This window comes from Oscarella lobularis, chromosome 13 (assembly GCF_947507565.1).
Source record: "Oscarella lobularis chromosome 13, ooOscLobu1.1, whole genome shotgun sequence".
NCBI classification, from domain to species: Eukaryota; Metazoa; Porifera; class Homoscleromorpha; order Homosclerophorida; family Oscarellidae; genus Oscarella; species Oscarella lobularis.
In genome coordinates, this window is record NC_089187.1 from 538,025 (window position 1) to 551,851 (window position 13,827).

The 13,827-nt window shown below is 48.2% G+C and overlaps 5 protein-coding genes across 5 annotated transcripts; 1 reads left to right on the top strand and 4 right to left on the bottom strand.

Annotated features, from left to right (window-relative positions):
• Positions 1–17: 17 nt before the first annotated feature.
• Positions 18–4,561, bottom strand: LOC136194923 (inverted formin-2-like). The gene is made up of 16 exons (XM_065984174.1): positions 4,033–4,561; positions 3,739–3,854; positions 3,523–3,682; positions 3,430–3,463; positions 3,233–3,371; positions 2,014–3,171; positions 1,892–1,953; positions 1,733–1,835; positions 1,599–1,684; positions 1,445–1,545; positions 1,310–1,380; positions 1,143–1,250; positions 1,024–1,094; positions 844–964; positions 626–790; positions 18–572 (listed from the first exon to the last, which is right to left on the bottom strand). Exons 1-16 carry the CDS (start codon positions 4,505–4,507, stop codon positions 120–122), a joined length of 3,423 nt encoding a protein of 1,140 aa, XP_065840246.1. The 5' UTR covers positions 4,508–4,561; the 3' UTR covers positions 18–119.
• Positions 4,562–4,633: 72 nt separating this feature from the next.
• LOC136194924 (glycine--tRNA ligase-like) lies at positions 4,634–7,806 on the bottom strand. The gene is made up of 16 exons (XM_065984175.1): positions 7,691–7,806; positions 7,533–7,634; positions 7,377–7,476; positions 7,179–7,320; positions 7,039–7,127; positions 6,914–6,990; positions 6,708–6,853; positions 6,502–6,651; positions 6,281–6,443; positions 6,059–6,223; positions 5,679–6,001; positions 5,532–5,617; positions 5,371–5,480; positions 5,228–5,321; positions 4,853–5,043; positions 4,634–4,796 (listed from the first exon to the last, which is right to left on the bottom strand). Exons 1-16 carry the CDS (start codon positions 7,742–7,744, stop codon positions 4,692–4,694), a joined length of 2,097 nt encoding a protein of 698 aa, XP_065840247.1. The 5' UTR covers positions 7,745–7,806; the 3' UTR covers positions 4,634–4,691.
• Positions 7,807–7,862: 56 nt separating this feature from the next.
• On the top strand, positions 7,863–9,554 carry LOC136194647 (beta-1,4-glucuronyltransferase 1-like). The gene is made up of 6 exons (XM_065983844.1): positions 7,863–8,156; positions 8,212–8,444; positions 8,505–8,646; positions 8,701–8,866; positions 8,918–9,038; positions 9,100–9,554. Exons 1-6 carry the CDS (start codon positions 7,910–7,912, stop codon positions 9,316–9,318), a joined length of 1,128 nt encoding a protein of 375 aa, XP_065839916.1. The 5' UTR covers positions 7,863–7,909; the 3' UTR covers positions 9,319–9,554.
• On the bottom strand, positions 9,310–10,816 carry LOC136194648 (CCR4-NOT transcription complex subunit 9-like). Its single transcript, XM_065983845.1, has 8 exons — positions 10,785–10,816; positions 10,503–10,732; positions 10,321–10,441; positions 10,182–10,269; positions 10,022–10,128; positions 9,763–9,957; positions 9,625–9,716; positions 9,310–9,569 (listed from the first exon to the last, which is right to left on the bottom strand). Exons 1-8 carry the CDS (start codon positions 10,791–10,793, stop codon positions 9,392–9,394), a joined length of 1,020 nt encoding a protein of 339 aa, XP_065839917.1. The 5' UTR covers positions 10,794–10,816; the 3' UTR covers positions 9,310–9,391.
• On the bottom strand, positions 10,811–13,826 carry LOC136194642 (uncharacterized). The gene is made up of 13 exons (XM_065983837.1): positions 13,608–13,826; positions 13,112–13,547; positions 12,910–13,060; positions 12,716–12,852; positions 12,528–12,663; positions 12,370–12,465; positions 12,185–12,315; positions 11,952–12,131; positions 11,828–11,899; positions 11,567–11,782; positions 11,475–11,513; positions 11,328–11,423; positions 10,811–11,273 (listed from the first exon to the last, which is right to left on the bottom strand). Exons 1-13 carry the CDS (start codon positions 13,754–13,756, stop codon positions 10,992–10,994), a joined length of 2,121 nt encoding a protein of 706 aa, XP_065839909.1. The 5' UTR covers positions 13,757–13,826; the 3' UTR covers positions 10,811–10,991.
• Position 13,827: the final 1 nt, after the last annotated feature.

Sequence of the window (13,827 nt, forward strand, 5' to 3'; positions counted from 1 at the left end):
CAATGTCGTCCGCCGGATCTCTTCGGAAAATTTCCGATTAATAGAATTAAAAATCATACGTCAGCGCAAAAATGTGATCGCTATAATTGAAAACGAAAAAGTTGTAATACGAGTGCACGTCATTGATTGAGAGGCGCCGAAAGGCGTCGTGGACCATCGCCGGCAGAACCGTTACCAAGACGAACCTCCTTACTTTGCACTACCTGCCCATTCTCCAGAGGCGTAATCTCGGGCGAGCTGACCGATCGGACGGACTTGTCGGAAACTCGAAGGTCAGAAACGCGGTCTGGCACGTCGACGGTGGCGTGCTTCTTCAGACCGCCGAATATATTCAGTGCCTTCATCTTCTTCCACGCGTCTTTCATCGGCGAGTCCGACGCGCGTCGACGCAGGTGCGCTCCGTCGCGTATTTCGGCCAAGAGCTTGTCGACGCATCCTTCTTCCTCTTCGACTTCGACGATATTCAATTTCACCTTTTCCGCCTTTCGAGCGGCCGCTTCGCGCTCCTTTTCCTCCTTCGCTTTGCGACGCTTTTCCTCGCGCACTTCTCTAGCCTTTCGTTGCGAATTTTCCTAAAGAGATCAGATTTATATACATATTTATTTATTTATTGGTATTGGCTGACTTCGTGGGCCGTTTCTATTCGAGTGACGAACTGATTGATCATGCCGATAAATGCTTCCAGCTTGAAACTGCTCTCGTCTTCGCAATAGAATATAGCTAATTCGTTCGTGCAGTTGTGAATGCTCTGCACCATCCCGGACAATTCTTCCATCTTCGCCTTCGCATCCTACGTCCCAAGGTATGTCAACCTAGCGGACTATAAAAACGGACTTTATTTACTTTCATAAAGGACGACATCTGTTTGACTAGATCGGCTGGGGCGCGCTCGAGAAACTGATCCGCCTGCATCAGTTTTCGACTCAGCTCGGCAACGTCGTTCTGCAGGGTATCCAACGACATTCTTTGCAAAAGAAGACTTCAATATAAGCACATTCTTCGCTCTCTGGGGCATCAAACTACCGAGCGCAATCCTTGAGATTCACCAGAGACTTTCTGACTTCTAATAGATGAGGATAATGTTCTTCGACAACCTAAAAAAGTTTCCTAATAAATCAATCGTCTAAGACGACCATACATACCTCAACGACGAAATGAACGAGCGTCATGCGCGGCTTATTAGCACGAGTGTCGTCCATCTTGAGAAGGGAGTTCATTTTGAATCCGGCAGCATCACCAGCATATCCACCCTTAATTAATTAATAGAACGTGTTCTATGGTTTCTATTACGACGTCGATTTAGAGATACCATGTTGATAAAATTGCCTGTTGTCAGTACGATGCTGAGCAGCTCGCACAAATCGTCGCTCTGTTTTAGCTCTGTACACAGAGACAAGGACGATGCCGTGATTTCTCTTACTCATTTATCAGACTCTATAGATACCGTGTGCCACGTCGACCATTTTAGTCAGAGACGGCTTGATGAAATCGTAGCCAATCACGAACTCGTGACGCAATCGCATGCTTTCAACGCGAGATTTGAAACTAAAGCAATACGCGTACAATACTGCGCATAAGTACTTATATAGGCCTCGTACCCTTCCAATTTCCAAAGTAGCATATAGAACTTCTCAGCGTTTCCCAAAAGCTTGAAATCGCCTTTATAAGCAAGAAGAGGTTGCATCTGAAAGTATATTTAGATAGTTATCGCATATTATCTAGGTCTGTTTACCTTATCGCGATCAGGTAAAAGTGAGCTGAGTACTTTGCACTGGTCAACGTCCATCGTGGCAATGTCGCCCTTCTCGACGATGAGTACAACTTCCGGATTAGGTCTGGACAAAAAAAAGTCCTGCTAGAAAGTAATAAGAATGTACTCTAGTCACCATACTTTCTAAACTGTTTGAGAAAGATGTTCACGTTGAGACTGTCTTTAGAATCAAGAAGGTTAACCTTGAGAAGAGGATGCCACTATAATGAATGAAATATGCACGTCACATTTTTTTCGCGTACCACTGACGACCCTTTCTTCTTCTCCTTCTTCTCGTCTTTCTTTTTGATTTCTTGCTGACAGAAGAGACTTTCGACGGCGTCGAAATTCACGCAAACCGATCCCTTTTGCTTTTCGACTTGTATGCGCTGAACGCGTTCCCACACCGTCTGCCCTTTCGGATTCCGCACGTTATTCGTCTTCAATTTCGCCCAATTGAATTTCTTCATCTTCTTCGTCGGTCGACGCGTCAACGGCGCCGGACGAGCGACAGCGGGACCAGTCATAGCAAACGCGCCTCCGGGAGGCGGCGGCGGCGGCGGAACCCCAGGTCCACCAGGAAAGGGAGGCGGTGGTGGAATTCCGGGGGCCCCGGGTAAGGGAGGCGGCGGCGGTGGAGCACCGGGAACACCAGGAGGAGGTGGAGGTGGAGGAACGCCTGGTACTCCAGGTAAGGGAGGCGGCGGCGGAGCTCCGGGAACACCAGGGAGAGGAGGCGGCGGAGGGACTCCTGGTACTCCAGGTAAAGGAGGTGGCGGCGGAGCTCCGGGAACACCGGGGAGAGGAGGCGGCGGAGGGATTTCTGGTGCGCCTGGTAGAGGTGGTGGCGGCGGCGGTGGCGGAGCTCCAGATATAGGCGGCGGCGGCGGCGGAGCACCAGGGACAGGTGGCGGCGGCGGCGGAACTGGAACTTCCACCGTTTGTGGCGGTGTATTGTCAGAGGCACCGGGAAGAGGTGGCGGCGGCGGAGGAGGTGGTACTGTCGCACCGCTGATGCCATTCTCCGCAACAGGAGCGTTCTTCTCCTCCTCCTCCACTTCATCCTCTTCGGCAAGCCTGATGTCAATGTCATCTGTTGACACTTCATTGGATTCCTTTTCTCCTTTGCCCTTTGCCTCTCTAGGCGATTCGCTCCCGCTCCCAGAAGTGTCCTCTCGAATCGCCCCCAGTAGAGCTCGCTCTCGACTGGGCGAATAGTTCTCCGAAACGACTTGTCTCAGCTTGGCGAGACCGCCTTCGACAATCAACTTCTCCTCATCGGGACTATCCATATAAACGGCCTGTCGCACGACTCGTTCGATAGCACTCCAAACGGCCACACCAGCGTCACCCTCCTTGTCCATTAGATACAGATTCTGCAGAATGTTGAGCAGGCTAACGGCCTGCGGCGAATCGCTCACCTAAAAAAAGAAAGGCACCGTCTCCATAGAGACGACTACTAGAATCATTGAGTTATGTTGCCTTATAGAAAAGAGCGTGAAAGACGTCGAGGTGACTATTGAGGCTGAGACCGCCTTGGCACATCAATTCCTCGTCGTCTTCGCTCCGAATATCTTCGAATACTTCCAGCTGTACGGCTAAGTCTTCGTTCTCGGTATTCCTAGAAAAACGTCCTCAATTGCATTGTACAGTACGTCTCTATGGTTACACGGACTGACCTAAATCCGGCCAAAATGTCGAGGAGACGCAATCCTAGAAATACGCGGAGTATTTTTAGCAATCGCTTCTCCTCTTCTCCCTCTCCCTCTCACCAACGAATTCGTTTCGAATGTGAACGCGTTGATCGAACGACGGCGCGGCGCTGATGATGCAATTGATGAACGACATGAGACTGAATTGATACGAAGCGACCGTCGCTTCGCTCAGTTCGTTGACGACGAGGCTGAAACGATAGCGTTGGCCTTTGAGTTTCTATAAAAGCACGCGTGTCGGATGTGTGAGTCCGCGTGTAGCTCGGCGCGATTTACTTGGTAATCTTCGAGCGACTGCAAGGCGAGAACGTAGCCTAATTCCGAGTATAAGGTGACGGCCGAGAGCAGATCGAACACCTGCATCTTGACCATAACATTGCTCGTGTCGAGTGCTACACATATGGGAGAAAAGAATAGAAAGTACGTATTTGGTGCATAGCGCTTCGGTGGCGTCATGCCACCCCCGCGGGCTACCGGGATCCGATCGGTGGGATCGAATCCCTCTAGAGCTGGGAGGTTTTTTTCTCCGTCCTCTCGATTATCGCTAATCGCGCGCTTTCTTCTGTGTACCTTGAGCTAGCATGCTGACGAAACGAGGGCTGTCCGTAATGTATTCCAGCCCCGTTTTCGAATTCATCACCGCCTTGATGCACCCAACGCACGAGAGCTGAACGACGGCGTCGGTGATTCTCGCGTAGCCGCGCTCGCCGAGTTTCGCGAGACTGGCAAAGATCAACTCCAGACCCTTCCGGTCGAGGAACTGCACAAGCCAATCGTCGGAACACGTCGCCAGCTTTCGCTTGAGTCCGGCGAAGTTTTCGAAACCGTGTTGCAAGTAAGAGATGACCAATTCGGGATCGGCACCGTCGAGATTCGACTTCGACAAACCTCCAAGGGAAGCGGAACTAGCCGTTCGTTGTGCCTCGCGCTTGGCGAGAAGCTTGAAAGACATGGTGCGTTGTTGAGGAGGGGGATCGGGCTCCGCCTGTGTCTGTGGCGTCGACGGCGTCGGATCGACGGACGATTCCACTGGCGTAGGGTCCATTAGTCGTCAACGAGCAAAGAATGAAGGGAGCTCCGAGTTTGAATAGTCAAGGAACCAACGAGTAGAGAATGTTGACGTCAGCACGCGGAGGCGGTCTTCCGAAGCACGTGCACAAAACAATAATCGTCGCGTGTCCCCACAATCTATTCACTGCAACAATGACTGTAGAGTTAGCAAATTCCTTTCACACGCTTTCTTGAGCAGTGAAGGCAGGATACTTCGCTTCCACCTCCTCCCAAGTCGTAGATCCGCGACAGAGCGCGCTCACGATTCCCGGAAGTTGGTTTACCTTGATAATTATGGCTCTAAGTCTTCTAGTCGGATCATGTTTATTTAACCGGCTACCTCCGCTCGTATTTGCCCCATCTTGTTCCTCTCTCGGAGCGTCGCCGTGGGCGGATCCTTTCGCACAGTGTCGAAGTCGACCGTCACGCCGAACGGCACGCCAATTTCGTCCGTTCGCGCGTAACGACGACCGATCGATCCGCTGCTACTGTCGACTTTGTGAGAAATGTCCAACGCCGTCAATTCCGCGGCTACCAAAAGAAAGAAAGAAAGAAAGAATTGACAATACAGGTATATACACCAATTGACTGACAGTCAGGGGATAGATAATGAGAAAATTATCTCCTACATTTAACGTGTTTAGCACTAAGTCCTTCTCTGAATGATCATCTGACGGCCTCGCAAAGAAAATCGTTTTTAGACTGTCTGCCTTACCCAGGCGTTTCACGAACGGCTCAAAATCAGGATTGTTGCTAAGCGGAAGTACGGAACACTTGACGGGAGCAACGGCCGGCGGCAATGACAACCACTGCAAAAGAAATAGGAAACGTGAAAACGACGACTATAATCTTCTATACCGTTCTCTGCTCGTCGCCTTCGCGCACGTGAAAGTTGTGCTCGAGAACGGCGTAGAGAATGCGACCGATGCCGAATGAAGGTTCGATGACAGACGGAGTGATGTCGACGGCTAAAACAAAAAATCCTAGCGAAGAGAAAAGTCTCTCTGCTTTCGACTCACTGTGTTGAGTGACTTGAGATCGTCTAATGTTTACCATTGACTTATTCAAAGCAAACGCTCCGCCACTCGTTTTCAAATCATAGGACCTAAACGCTCGTATCGATTAAATTGTACGTGCGTACGGGCACGAGACGTCTTAAGGTTTACTCGTCTTTGCTAAACGTCTGCTCCATTTCCGTGATCTCCGTCTCGGTCAAGTCGGCCAAAGCGCTCATTATCGCCTTGCCGTCCTTCTTGAATGTTTTCCCAATGATTCCCTTGTCGGGAAGCGCTTCGACGACGTCCTTCGTAACGTGCTGCACGAAAGTCAAGGACGACAAAAAAAAGAGCAAAAAAATATTCTTAAATTTTTGAAAAGATATAGGAGTCTTGAGATCCTTTTTCGCCACCAGAGCCGTCTTCGCCGCCTTCGTGTGACACGTGAGATCGTAGGCAGATCGATCGGCACATCCAACGCATTCCACCCATCCCTAGAGAATCAGAAGCTTCCTCTTTCGCTTCCTCGTCCTTCCCCCCGCTTTGCTTACGTAAGACGTTTGGCATTCGGCGTCCCAACAGTCTTTTGCATAGTGAGCCATCTCGTTCGACAGATGCTGACGAAAGCGAAATTTGTCCGGCGATATGCCGACTTTGAGCATGAACAAGTAGATGCGACCGAGAAAGTAGCCGAGAGTGCTATTGCAAACGAGACCCTGGAGAAAAACGTTTCAAAAAAATATAGAACATTTTTTTCTTTTTGTTCGATTTACCGTCTCCACGGCGCTCCTTAGAGTAATTATTTGAGGACCCTTACCGTCGAGTTGGTTGCAGCCGGAGTACATGGGAACCTCCAAATCGGCAACGGATTCAAATTTAGCGCAATCCTTCTCGTCCGGATCGACAAAGTGCTCAATCTCGGCCAAGGTGAACTCCCTAAGACCAATAATGACTTCTTCTCTCTCTCGGACCTCGATCGACGTTTTTGGCCAACCTCACGCGGAGGATCCCCGATCGCGGCGATATTTCATTGCGAAACGCCGAACCGATCTGGGCCGCCGCAAACGGCAACTTCCCGTTGTTGCAGTCGAGAAGACGTTTGAAATTGACAAAGATTCCCTGAGCCGTCTCGGGACGAAGATACCTAGAAAAACAATAATTAGAAAACAAATGATATTAGATCCATGGGCGGATCCTTACCCGACTGACGAGCCACTGGGGCCAATTGACGTGTCAAACATCAGATTGAATGGTATTGGGTCGCTGAGATCGTTGCCGCTGATCGGCGACTTGGTGTTGTACTTTTTCAATTTTTCACCCAATTCTTGAATTCCAAAATTATCGATCTGCACGCGAAAACGTCACATTTTTTTCTAATAAATTTCCCTTTTTAGTTATCATCATACTTGCGACATAATCGAAGTGTACTCCTCCTTGAGTTTAGAATCGAGTTTCGCGTCGTCGAGCAATTTTTCCAAATGAGCTAAACAAATCATATAAAAAAAATTATTAGAATATTCTATGTTTGCACCTGCTAACAGATGGTCGGCTCGAAAACACTCGCCCGTCTTCACGTCCTTCACCATGAGATCAGCAAAACGCTCCACGTGACCCGAAGCTCTGAGAAGAGAGCAACATCAAAAGAAACACAAGTACGACACTCATTCTCACTTGAGAACGGGTTCCGGCGTCAACGCCGGCGAATCGACTTCGAGCATCTGTTCTTCCAAGACAAAGTGAGATCGCCAGATTGAGAGCATATTGGCTTTCATTGCACAGCCGGTCGGCCCGTAATCATATAGACCAGCAACACCTTAGGCAGAACACAATGCATTCTATGTATCTTAGGTATCTATCTAATAGTCTCACCTCCATAGATCGAAAAAGCTTGGGCAAAGAAAAATCGTCTTTTGACGAGATCGTCGAGGCCGGCGCGATCGAATTTTTCCTGGGGCACGAGACTTTTTTCCTAGACCAGGACATAATAGATGAATGAGGTGCCCTAGGGTCATCTGGTTAGCGAACCGTCTTTTCTAGAGCCCTTTTTCTGCCTTTCAACTCGGCGACGGCCTTTGCGACGTCTTGCTTCGGCGCGTTCGATTCCTTTAGCTGTCGTACGACGTCTCCCTACGAGTTCGAAAGACTTCGCGTTGGCGAAGGGGCCTCTCCTTGGGTCTCTTTACTTGTTCTTTGACCGCCTGTCGTAGCGGAGCGAGAATTTCTTCGTTGTTGGCCATTCGAACGAGCGAGCGAGTGCGATCGAAGCAACGGCGAATCGTCCGAAGAATTTTCCACGTGTTTACCATTGATATCGACGCTTTGTTGAAATACTACTGTGTATGTCCTATTCGGCGAGCCGTTTCACACGTTTCGTCGCTCTTTTGGTACTGATTGTCATAGTCATGCAGCTGTACAGTCTATCATTGCTGTACAAATTGGAGCGAGGAGGCGACAGCATTGCGTCCAATTGGCTCGCATTTTCATCTCTTCCAACAGACAAAACTGGGAATTACTACATCAAAGCGCACTTTGCAGAACGGACAAATCGTCTCGATGCACCTGAAGTGTCCTTAGTGACACAATGTTCACCAAACCACCTACATAACCTCGTACATCTAGCAGAACGTTGGGAGGGTCCGATATCAGTAGGTTAGTCATTAGGACGCTATTTCTGCATCCGTACTTATACCTCCCGACCTATTAGCCGTTTTTATTACTGCTGATCATATGGACGCTGCTCACGAACTCATTATCGATTTTCGAGAATGTTTTTCCAAGTTGAAATCGTTTGCCACTTTTCACACCGTCTATCCGTCGAATTCGCTATCTCCCGCCGGTGGCTTTACCTATCCGCCCAATCGTCGTCATAGGTTACAGTGTCGTGAATTGCTAAAACAGGCAAAGACCATGTCAGGAATCAATTATGGTCTTGTCAACGTAAATGATCTGAATAACTCGATCGTGTTTGGCGTCTCGAAGCTTTTTTTTCCTCTCTAGATTCCCTATCCCAATAACCTGCTTCGAAACGTTGCTCGGCTGAATTCTCGCACTAGCCACGTGCTTGTGATCGACGCCGACATGCTCCCAAACAGGAATCTTCACCAGCAAATCATCAAACTCGGACTCTCTCAACTATCAGGTTAAACGATGTAGTGATATTGTTAGTATTGATATTACAGTATTACTTTTCCAGAAAGAACCGTCTATGTGTTGCCTGCCTTTGAGCTTGTAGACGACGAGACGGTTCCCGAGACAAAGAGCGAGCTGTCAGAACTAGTCAAGCGGCAAAAAGCGCGTCCCTTCTACATGGAACGATGCTGGAAGTGTCATAAGCACACTGACTACGATCGATGGTTCAGGTAAATCAATCACAAAATAATGTTCCCCCGAAACTTTTTTTCATCGCGTAGTCTCGTAAACAGAAATCCAAACGACTTGCATCCTGCGTACGAGGTCTATTGGAAAGACGCGTACGAGCCGTTCTATCTCAGTTCAAACGAAGTACCTCCTTACGACGAAAGATTCAAACAGGTACATGTACCTATATATTGAGGGCTCGTTTTTTCCTTCACTCTTCCGTGTCTGTTTCTAGTACGGTTTCAATCGTATTAGTCAAGTGTGCGAGCTCCACGTCGCCGGCTACGCGTTCGTCGTCTTCGACGAGGCGTTCGTCGTGCATCGAGGATTCAAAGTCAAGGAGCGCTTTCACTCGTCGAAAGACGCCGAGAACGCGCGAAATAAAATCCTCTTCCAAACGATGCGTCAAGAACTGAAATCGAAATATCCAAAAAGCGCGAGAACGTGTAATTAGGAACTTTTATTTAAGAAAAGAAGATGGACGCGATTTTCAAGTAGTCTCATTGCGACTTTTATCTATGATATTATCATTGCAGCATTCCACCGCGAGGATTGGGCCCGATCGGACCGATCGGACCAATCTCGTTCAAACTCTTCGATAGCTGCGACAACCATCGCTTCGTCGAACTATCCTCCTTCAGTATGCTCATGAACGTCTGATCTTTGAGTTGATCGGGTAAACATTGTCGCAACGCCTCTCGAGCTCTTAAAAATTGAAAATTTATTTATGTACATATACACATAATTTCTATTACGGTACCTTGCATTATCTGACAAACGCAAATAGCAACGAACGACGTGTTTTAGGAGACGAGCCGAAGGCTCCCTCGCCAAATTATTAACCATTTTCCCCTATAATAAATAATAAATAAAATAAGAAGTCCGCCTTTTCGTTTACCAGTATCATAGCGACATGCGAGAAGCGTTCATATGTTTGACATATGTACGATAGCCCCGTTTCGTCGAGAAGAATTTTCTGCAGTATGAACGTCGCCACGGTTTTCGACAGCTCCGTGCCCGTTTCCATGATGCGAAGGCACAAGGGAATGATTTCGGTCGTAAGCAGAAAATTAATAACCTCCACTTCATCAGTCTAAGAGAAAATGATAACTCCAAAGAAAACCAATAAAGATATATATGTATATGTATATGTATACTTTGACGAGGGCACCGATGACACCAAGGCTGGTAAGCCGAAGATATTCGAACGGTCGCGTCTTGCTTACTGTGTGAAGAAACGGATAGAGAAAGAGCGGTATGTGAGCTAAAACGAAGGGCACGTGTAAGACCGCGTCTCTTCCCCTCCAAAGAGTTTACCGGCCAAAAATGCCGATCGCGTCTCCGAGTGCGAAGCGACGCACTGCAGAAGCGCGAGCGCGTTGCAGACGCGATTCGATTGGTGAGCCTAGATCGACGACAGTCGTCGAAAAAAAATCGATTTATGACGTCACGCTACCGTCAAATTTGGCGGATTTATCATCGGATAAACGGCTTGGATTTCTTGCAAAAGAGCGGCAATCGTTCCAAACGAGTGCCAAAGTAAAGGAGCCAAGTCGTGTACGACTTCTCGCTTCTTACTAAAAAAAACGACGCATACATATAGAGTGGACACGCCCACGCACGTTAGTCCCCCCCCACCTCAGTTCGAGCAGAGCGTTCTCTCTCGCCTCCGGATTGAGAAGATCCTGTATCCACGCGTAAATCTTATCGCGATCGACCGGCTGCTGCTGTTGCGACTGCGACTGCGGCTGCTGTCCGCTTTGGGTCGTCGATTGGAGGCCGGGAACTTGCGACGTGTTCGCCGTCGAGACGGGCGTCGGCGGAAGGCCCTGCTGAATGGGTCCCTGCGTCGTGGCCGTGGCGAATCGCTAGTAAAAACCGATGGCGAGTCGAGAAAGCGCTACAGTTGCAGTTGGATACCTGTTGCATGTTTTCGCGAACTGGTATGTGCGGTATCCCGTACGTAAAAAAGGTACATATGCATAGTCAAAAAGATACACGATGTAAAAAATTTGATTCAACTAACTACTACTGAAAAATTTGTCTCACAGCATACACACACAGATAGCGATTCGATCCTCGTAGCACCTTTCCCTGAATTTTATCGAACCAAAGGGTATATATAGCTCACTGAGTCGGCACTTCCAAGTTCCTGCTTGAACTTTCAGTAATCCTGACCTCCTTCTCGTCAATTTTGTCTTCAATGTCTTGGCTATTGATCTTTCCCATGGCATGCCGTCGAGTCGTCTTTCTCTTTAGGCACGACGGGTGTCGACGCTTCGGTTTCGTTTTGGCAATAGAACGCAATTCGTTGACGCTGCATCGTAAAATCGACGGCATATTTCCGACGTCAATTCCTCTCTTGGAAAGATGCTCTCTGAGGAAGGATCTCGTCGCTCTCATGCCAGCCTGAAAAGATGCTATAGTTCTCTTATGTGCACAGCAAATTGGGTGTCTGCGTACTTCAATTAGAAACATTCGGTCTTCCTCTTCGAGATTCCAGTCAGTCGTTTCTATGTAGTCAGTATCGATGCCCACGGTTCGTTCCAAATCTTTAGGCTGCAATAAGACAGACGGATTAGCATTGCATCGCCTCCATCGCGCACTTACCGTCACAAAGAGTTTTTTCACGTTAATAGACAATGTTTCCTAGTAAAAATCTCCTAACTCTTTGATAACTTTCTTTTACTTTCAGTACTTACATGCATGGTGGAGACGAAATCCATGAAGCCGCTTATTTCGCGACGAGAGTAGCCGAGAAATTGGCTTTGAACGCTTACGCCTTTTCTCTCGATAAAGTGAACGATTTCTTGAAAGGTCACCTCGTCGTCGTTGTCGACGTCGAGCTCTTTGAACGCTTCGGCGGGATCCGTGTGGCCAAACAGTTTCATGGCGTCTTCCTGAGTAAAAGCACTCGTCTAAAAAATAAGTTAATTATTTATATTATATAATTGTTTTTTTGCCTCGTTGAATGCGTCTTGCAAGTCTTCCAGCACAATGAATTCTTCATCTGTGTAATCATTTGCAGCAATTACCTAAACTCGTCATGTTATTGATTTGTGACGAGGCTGTTTATTGCAAGCTTGCTTTGAAAAATCTGTCTACTGCTTCCACTAATTCCTCGTCGACGTCTTCTCCTTTATCCATCTTTTTCATCCACTGCTGATTGCGTCTCTTCGCCAACTTTGTACGAGGCATTGTCGTCGTTCGATTCTCATCTCGCCTGTTCATCAGCGTTTTCATGACTTCTGTCTCCTTGCGAGAATACTGAAAGAAAAGGGAATTCGCTTGATTTTCTACGTTCATTATTAGATTATTACCAAAAGTAAACCGATGGTTTTCTCGCTTCTCGGCTGGAATCTCTCCGCATCTTCCACCTGATGAGCAATGTCCTTGATATTGGCTATTCGACGTAGATAGGCATCTTCCCTTTTCATAGATAACCACCAGCCTTAACAAGCCTTCAATAAGAAAAAGCAGCAATCCTTCCCACAAAGTTCCTTACCATCAAATACGTGAATAGGAAAATTGCAAAGTACGCCACCGTCAACGTAATGATAAGTCTCTCCGTGCTGGTGCGACCGCACAGACTGATAAATTCCTGCGCGACATCGGGATTTTTTTTGGTCCGACTCGCTTTTTTCGCCGGCGCGTTTGGCTCACCTGGGATCGACATAGACATGCGAACTGCCCATCGTATAGGCATGTTGGGTGTCGTTTTAGGATGAAAATATTCGACGCTCATGTGATTCAAATTCGTTGCGACAATGCACAACTCCCTGCCGTATTGTTTGTACACCTGAAAAAAATAAGACTTGGGGTTGAAGAGCAGCGAGGAGAATATCTATTACGTCCATGAAAGTAATATCGGCATTGCCTGTTTTCTTTTCCAGCGTTTCTCCAAACCAACGTAGGATTTTCCTACCCGGATTCCAACCGAATCCACTTAGGAGATTCGGAAGGACGCTGCACAGACCGCAAGAGTGATCTGCAAGAATCATAAAAATTTCATGTATTTTTCTCTACTAGTTTTCGCTCGTCGTACCCAAGAGTATTCGTCTCGCGTCGGGTCTCGTGAGAAATTCGAACATTTCGAACGACGTGAATCCGACGGAAAACAAGCAGGCGCACATGGCCCCAGAGCTGGCGCCCGCCACGCGACGAACTTGCCCGCTCACGCCCACCTCTTCCAGTACCTTGGATATCGTAAAATGTTTCTAGTTTTCACGAGAAATGCGGAGGCTCACTCTCAATGCTCCAACGTAGGCCAATCCTTTATTTCCGCCGCCTTCGAAGACCAAATTTTCGAAAGGAAATTGAAACCCCAAATCGACGGTTTCAATTTCCTCGTCCTCTTCCGTCAAAGATTTCCGACGACGAAAGAATCGCGAAAAGCGCGACTTCCTGGTCCGGGAAATTGGTCGTGTCGGCGAAGCGACAGGCGACGTCACATCATACGACGGATCAGGAGCATCAGCGGCAGGAACTGCGGCCGTGGCAACAGTAGCGGCGGAGGCAACAGCGACGTTCGGTTCTTTCCTCGTCGTACGGCGACTAAAAATTTGCGAAAAACGCGATTTTCTTCTCTCGACGGGAATTGCTCTCTTAGGCGAGCCAACGCGCGACGACACTTCGGACGACGGTTCGGAACTAGGAGCGGCAGATTTCCTAGTTGCGTGTCTACTAAAATTTGCGCAGCTTCAATGTTAAATTCGAGCGCTTTGTCCACGCGACGGCTCTTACGACAAGGCGGAGCCAGAGTTACTGGTCGTCGGGGAGAGAAGTCGATGAGTTCGACGTCGTTTCGCGGTTAGGTAGCGCTCTCGTTTACGCTCGCGCAAAATCAAATCGACGTCGACTGGATCGAGGGAAGTCGAGCAACAACTGCCCATGTTTTGAACTGGGCTCACGTGCACGGAAAACCACGCCTTCGAGACTATATTGATAGCTATGTGTTATTCTT

Excerpts from the sequence above, each read along its gene's own strand:
- LOC136194923 (XM_065984174.1), bottom strand. The coding sequence starts at position 4,507 with ATGGACCCTACGCCAGTGGAATCGTCCGTCGATCCGACGCCGTCGACG. Across the intron at positions 1,836-1,891 it reads TTTCTCAAACAGTTTAGAAA|ACCTAATCCGGAAGTTGTAC; the intron begins GTATGGTGACTA and ends TTTTTTGTCCAG. Across the intron at positions 1,251-1,309 it reads CAGGCAATTTTATCAACATG|GGTGGATATGCTGGTGATGC; the intron begins GTATCTCTAAAT and ends TAATTAATTAAG.
- LOC136194924 (XM_065984175.1), bottom strand. The coding sequence starts at position 7,744 with ATGGCCAACAACGAAGAAATTCTCGCTCCGCTACGACAGGCGGTCAAA. Across the intron at positions 7,128-7,178 it reads ACGCCGGAACCCGTTCTCAA|AGCTTCGGGTCACGTGGAGC; the intron begins GTGAGAATGAGT and ends CTCTCTTCTCAG. Across the intron at positions 6,652-6,707 it reads CCCAGTGGCTCGTCAGTCGG|GTATCTTCGTCCCGAGACGG; the intron begins GTAAGGATCCGC and ends TTGTTTTTCTAG.
- LOC136194647 (XM_065983844.1), top strand. The coding sequence starts at position 7,910 with ATGCAGCTGTACAGTCTATCATTGCTGTACAAATTGGAGCGAGGAGGC. Across the intron at positions 8,445-8,504 it reads TCAATTATGGTCTTGTCAAC|ATTCCCTATCCCAATAACCT; the intron begins GTAAATGATCTG and ends TTTCCTCTCTAG. Across the intron at positions 9,039-9,099 it reads ACGACGAAAGATTCAAACAG|TACGGTTTCAATCGTATTAG; the intron begins GTACATGTACCT and ends GTCTGTTTCTAG.
- LOC136194648 (XM_065983845.1), bottom strand. Across the intron at positions 10,270-10,320 it reads TAAATCCGCCAAATTTGACG|GCTCACCAATCGAATCGCGT; the intron begins GTAGCGTGACGT and ends TCGTCGATCTAG. Across the intron at positions 10,129-10,181 it reads GCGATCGGCATTTTTGGCCG|CTCACATACCGCTCTTTCTC; the intron begins GTAAACTCTTTG and ends CCTTCGTTTTAG.
- LOC136194642 (XM_065983837.1), bottom strand. The coding sequence starts at position 13,756 with ATGGGCAGTTGTTGCTCGACTTCCCTCGATCCAGTCGACGTCGATTTG. Across the intron at positions 13,548-13,607 it reads AACTCTGGCTCCGCCTTGTC|TAGACACGCAACTAGGAAAT; the intron begins GTAAGAGCCGTC and ends CGCAAATTTTAG. Across the intron at positions 12,853-12,909 it reads CGCGAGACGAATACTCTTGG|ATCACTCTTGCGGTCTGTGC; the intron begins GTACGACGAGCG and ends TGATTCTTGCAG.